At 26.5% G+C, this 6,236-nt stretch overlaps 1 protein-coding gene across 2 annotated transcripts; it reads left to right on the forward strand.

The window, feature by feature from the left end:
- Positions 1-3,845: 3,845 nt before the first annotated feature.
- On the forward strand, positions 3,846-5,330 carry LOC122498944 (THAP domain-containing protein 1-like). Of its 2 annotated transcripts, none has more exons than XR_006301276.1 (3): positions 3,846-4,027; positions 4,597-4,773; positions 4,862-5,330. XR_006301276.1 is itself a non-coding variant. In XM_043606946.1 (3 exons), exons 1-3 carry the CDS (start codon positions 3,933-3,935, stop codon positions 4,864-4,866), a joined length of 267 nt encoding a protein of 88 aa, XP_043462881.1. In that variant the 5' UTR covers positions 3,846-3,932; the 3' UTR covers positions 4,867-5,330. The 2 variants fall into 2 exon arrangements, 1 of the variants encoding a protein (XP_043462881.1); XM_043606946.1 differs by having other exon boundaries at positions 4,607-4,773.
- The last annotated feature ends 906 nt before the right edge of the window (positions 5,331-6,236 follow it).

Genomic DNA, 6,236 nt, shown 5'->3' on the forward strand with positions numbered 1-6,236 from the left:
ATATTATTAAAATATTTTAAAGTACTTTGTGTTATACAACAATTGACTAAATAAAAATATATAAAATATTTCTTAATTTATAAGTATTCTAATTATTCAAAATTGAAAATAAACCATTTTATAACTTTAAAAATATCAATATTAAATTTTCTATATCTTAAATAATTCGACAATTAAATATTTAATAAAAACAATAATTATTGCCTAATTAGTTTGACTATATACTAACTATATTAAATTTTTAACTAACACAACACATAAATAATTTAGACTCAACAAAACAATAATATATTAATTATTATAAAATACATATGTCAATTATGAAATACTCAATTATCACAGAAATAAAAATGCATCTAAATAATTTATTAAATAGCAAAAATAAGAAAACTAATTATTTCACACGGAAATTTTAAAACTTTCTAAAAATTTCTTAATTATACCTTTAAATATTGTAAAAATCATAACCTCAGAAGAGACAAATTATAATCTATAATTTCATAATCATACGCTAACCATACCTTTATTTTATTATTCCAAAACACTACGTTTCACGCACTTCACAACGAAATGACCATAATTTTAAAATTTGAAATTCTTTCGCGCACACACTTTTCCACTATATTCTTCTTACTTTTGGAAACAATTCTTCTTGTAGTTGGTTGACCTTGCAGAAGTCCGCTCAAAAAAAATATTGAAAATCCAATTCATTGGTTCAGGAAAAATCAGGTATCAGCATCTATTCGAAGTACAGAACTCAGGAAAGCAGGATACTCCCAGTTAAATATTGAATAAAATTCTCAAAATTTGTTTTTATTATTCAAGTTGACACTCAATCCACGTCCATATGCAGCAACAATATTCAGTCCAGGATAAAAATTTGAAATATGTAGTTTTAGTTCTCCAGTTCAATTCTATCATGTCCAAACTTTTCTTTTATATTTTCCATTGTATACACACTTTTATCCGATTTCCAGTTATAGTTTATTTATTTGTTTAATAATTTATTTTATAAAATTATTTTAATTTTCAAACTGTTAATTTTACAATCCGTAAATTAATTATTTTCACCATTATTGTTTAAAAGTTCAAATTCACGAAAAGTTCAAATAAAAGTCACAAAATTTGCAAAAATTTAAATTTTTCCGCACCAAGATCCCGACGTTGAGCCCCCAATTTGTTACGTGCGGATTTACGTTATTTACGCGCAGGCGTAAAATCCGCGATTTGATTCGATGTTCAATCTTGGTTTAATCCTTTGAAAAGGAAGGCGGAAATATTCAAAATAAAACAAGTTAATTTCCGTTAAAACGGAGGGAAAAACCTCGAAAATAAGAAAGATCAATTAATAATTAATATTAATATCAATTAATTATTAATCCGACTCATTTCACGAGTAAACCCAATACATTTATTATATATTAAAGTCAAACATTACACAAGTCGAAGTTATTCTTAAGGCTATTTTTGGGACTACTCTGAAGTCCGTTACGAAAGAACTCCAAAATAGAACTGATTTCGTAAGAGAGCATTTGGCCCTTGGTCCATGGCAGAATCTTTGCGCATGCTCTGTTATAATTTGTAAAGTCTATGAAGTGTTCAGAATCACAACACCAACACTGCACTGCACTAATACACGTATAAACATACCCTATGTATTGAAAACATGTATCACAACAAGTGAACATAACCCTTTTGCATTCACACTAATCACACAATTATTAATTATTTACATCATATCTAGTAACAATAAATCTATTATACTGCACTCATCATATTTAAATATAAACAACAATTATAACGATAACCAATTTGATAATATATCATAATATAATATTATAATTATATTAATACGTTACAATTATATATATATATATATATATATATATATACATATACATATATATACATATACATATATATACATATATATATACACATATATATACACACATACATATATATATATATATATATCCAATACCATAATATTACAACAATCAATCAGATAAAGTTTACTAATAATATCGTTTTCAAATAATACATTCATAATGCACAATTAGCAACGATATAATATTGCTGTTAATTGTTCATAACGTTCACATTATACAATTGATAATTAAGGTTCGTCGCATAATGAAAGTCTATGTGTACGTGACTTTTCGAAGCCATTTCTGTGGTCACAAGTATGGTAAACACATGTTGCATTGTCCTATGGAAAAGGACACTTGAGATATTTTTTATATTCTTTCGAGGGTTTCTCGGTTTTATGACTCTAAAGAAACTAGAGATTACATTTTCTTTCGCTATTCTACTTGATTTATGGCAATTCTAAGAAATGTTGATTTTCAAATACATATTCAGAATTTGGAAACTATTAAACCGTGAAGTATTATATTTTACAATAGCCAAACTTTCTTGTTTAGTCTCGTCAATATTTGTCTAAAGTCGTGAGAAAATACTAAAAATAATTAAGTTTATTAACGAAATATTATAATTTCGCGCTTCGATAACTCGTGAATCGATATATCGAAAGTTAACGAGCGAGATGGTAGTCGCTCGTAACTGTTACGAGCCGCGTTACCTTTAATAACGTAACTCTAATAGTTCGCGATGATTCGCCGGATTCTACCTTGATTAAATCCTTAAAGAAGGAAGCGGGAATATTTAAATTAAAAGACGTTTAATTCCGTTTAACGGAAGGAGGAAAGCCCACTCGAGAAATTAGTTTTTCTTGAGTGAGTAAAACCCCCTTTATTGTTTATTAAAATATTTGTTAAATACAAACTGGCTAAGGAGTTTAGAAAACAACCTTTCAAGTCAGAGAGTAACTTAGAACTAACTATAACTATTCATTCCGCGGAGAGGTTCTCCGCTAAAGTCCATTTTTGTGGAAATGCGCATGCGTTATTCTACGCGCATTTCCTTGGCTGTAGCATACAGGATCGTTGCACCAACACTTTTCTGCACTACATTGAAACTATACTCACACACACACATTCAAGAGAGATCATCTCTATACTCATGCAATATACTCTGCATTCAAATAATATAATATTATTAATCATCTATAAAATGTTATGTACTATTTACTTAAATTGAATATTTCATACGACACTCACACAATATAGTAATTACATTAATAATGTACATATAGATGAAATGTATTTAATGACATAAACGTCAACGTAGTTTTAGATTATCCAAATAATACATTCGCACTAAATGATTATTCGAAATAATAATAATAATAATTATTATTATTATCATTATTATTATATTAATAATTCTATTTGTACTATTTATTATTAAATATTTTAGATCCTTATTCAACTAGACTTTTGTGACTCATCTCTTTTACTTAGTCCATTGCAATCCTGCGGTCCCAAGCATGTTGAACACATGTTCTATTGTCCTATGGAAAAGGGCACTTGAGATGTTTTATTTTTTGTATAACTCTTGACGGTTTGGTTTTATGACTTTAAGAAATTCGAGATTACTTTTTCCAACTTTAACTTGATTTACGACATTTCTAAGAAATGTCTTCGTAGTTAATATAAAAACTAAAAGTTTGGAATTTATTAAACCGTGACAATATTCTATTGACAAACATACAAAAGATTTCCTGTTTGTGTCTCAGAGATTTCTGCCTCAAACCGTGGGAAGAATATTTAAAAATTATAAATTAATTGATAATTAATAATTCAATTCTAGCGCGTTTATTTCGATAGTTGATATATCGAAATTATTCGAGCGAGATAATAGTCGCTCGTTACATAACAACACGCTACTAGTAGCGCACTCTGGTGGGTCGTTCCCTTTTTAAAATATATATGTATAATGTTTTGAATGTTCTGTATGTATTTGTGCTCAACTGTTTGTGCTTGCTTGCAAACAGTTGGAGAAGCGTGATTTTTAAATTTTGTGCAAAAATGTTATATTGTAGTGTAGAAAATTGCAAAAAAGGGACATATACGAAAATGTGCCAAGGATTTTCATCGTTTAGATTACCAAAATCTATTTCAACGTAAGTATACATCGTATACATTTGATTTTTAGTAAACATAACCTCACTTTTTTACACGATGAAATATAAACTTTTGAAGTACACTGTAAAAAAAATTTTCTGTAGATTTACAGTTTTGTTTAGAATTTTATAGAAACTTGTAAAATAACTTCTTTAAAAGTAGTGAATTTAAAATCCCTTCTGTAAAATTAATACTTTTAATGTGTCAATTTTACAATTTTCTGTAAATTTACTACTCTGAATGTAGGTAATAAAAAGACAAAAATATTACCTACATTCAGAGTAGTAAATTTACAGAAAATTGTAAAATTGGCACATTAAAAGTATTAATTTTACAGAAGGGATTTTAAATTCACTACTTTTAAAGAAGTTATTTTACAAGTTTTTATAAAATTCTAAACAAAACTGTAAATATACAGAAATTTTTTTTACAGTGTACTGTCATATTATTAAGTACACAGAATTCTAAATTTTGATATTAAAAAGTTGTTGCAAATATTTATTATTATATTATTTTTGTCATGAAAATACAATTTTTTATCCTTAAATTCAAAATAACAAAATTATAGCATTTCGCAGTCGAAGAAAATGGCTCAAATTCGCTGGGGTTAAAGAAACTACAAAGTTTCGAATCTGTGCGGAGCATTTTGACAAAAAATGTTTTAAAACATTTCACCCCAGGCCCTTATTGAAGCCAGATGCAATTCCAACTTTGCACAAAGAAAAGAAGTGCACTGCAGGGCGAAGTAAGTATTTTTTTACCTTATAATAAATAATAATATATAAATATTTTTAAAATCACATTAATATAAATTTAAACAATTGATATTACAGGTTGATATTACAGCAGCGAGACAGAAATTGTCAGTATTGCTACTACTATAGACACTCAAACTAAGGGAAATCAAAGTGACTCCACCAGTGAGGAATTAAATATTTCGAAAACGCCAGCCTCAACGCTGAATGGAGAAAATATGGTGTCACAAGTTGAACTTGCTTGTAGTAAAGTTCGAAATATAACAATAACTGGTAAGACTTTTAAAACGTTTACTCTATATAATTTAGGAGAGTGTACTCTAAAAATACAATTTGAACGATAAAAATTAGTTAATATCTTTATATTGTACATGTGTGTCATTTTTGGTTTTATTGAGTACATAATATAATTATATAAAGTAAATAAAATATGAATGACAATAATATTTTAAATAAACAAAAGTTTTTCAGGAATTTCTGGATTAAAAGTTATTTATTAAGATAAATTAAAACTCTTGTAAATCGTCTCGTTAATTTATATTAATAAATAATTTTTAATCTACAAATTACTGAAACTTTTGTTTATTTGAAATTACTTACTGAATGTGTATGTATTTTTGTATAATAATATTTTAATAATAATTAAAATTTAACATAACATCAACATGAACTACAAATATGTTAAATGCTTATTGTAACTAAATTCTAATTTTTCATTATTATAAAAAATTAATTTTTTAATTCATTATAATATTATGAAAAATTCAATTGTACATATAAATTTTTCGATAGATTACGTTAAAAATATTGTAAAATAAATCTTGTATGAAATGAATTTCAAATTTTTCGTTATATTTAAAATGTTTTTTTATATACTCATGTATGTATTTATTTAATTACGACAAATAAAAATATTTTTTAAATTAATTTTGCATCACACTTATTATTTATAAAAAATTTTTAGAACAAAAATTTATTTAATTTAATAAAAATATGTAATTAAATATAAGCCGGAAATTTGAATTTTCCCGCTTATGCTCATGGTGGGGGAAATTCGTGTCGGAACGAACCTGTTGAGGGCGCTGAAAATCGTGTACGATTATTTACATTGCTCTCTTATTGGACCTTCCACTCTCCCTAATACTCTCTGATAAGGTAGTCCAAGTTGGGTGGGGGAAATGCAATATGGCTGACATCAGCTGATTTACCGGAGGACAAACAATGCATTGAATTCAATGGGACAAATCAGTTTTTTAACCATAACTTTTTAAATATTCATTTTTGAACCATAGTGTAATGGAAAATTATTCTTTATTTATCGAAATCTATTTTTTAAAACAATAAAATTAAATTTTTTGGTTTTATTGTTTTAAAAAATAGATTTCGATAAATAAAGAATAATTTTCCATTACACTATGGTTCAAAAATGAATATTTAAAAAGTTATGGTTAAA

The sequence above is a fragment of the Leptopilina heterotoma genome, unplaced genomic scaffold, assembly GCF_015476425.1.
Source record: "Leptopilina heterotoma isolate Lh14 unplaced genomic scaffold, ASM1547642v1 Lhet_162, whole genome shotgun sequence".
Taxonomy (NCBI): Eukaryota; Metazoa; Arthropoda; class Insecta; order Hymenoptera; family Figitidae; genus Leptopilina; species Leptopilina heterotoma.

What these genes read in the sequence shown, in the direction of transcription:
- LOC122498944 (XM_043606946.1), top strand. Translation starts at nt 3,933, where the DNA reads ATGTTATATTGTAGTGTAGAAAATTGCAAAAAAGGGACATATACGAAA. An exon ending in TTACCAAAATCTATTTCAAC is followed by an intron (nt 4,028 to 4,606) that starts GTAAGTATACAT and finishes AGCATTTCGCAG; the next exon opens with TCGAAGAAAATGGCTCAAAT.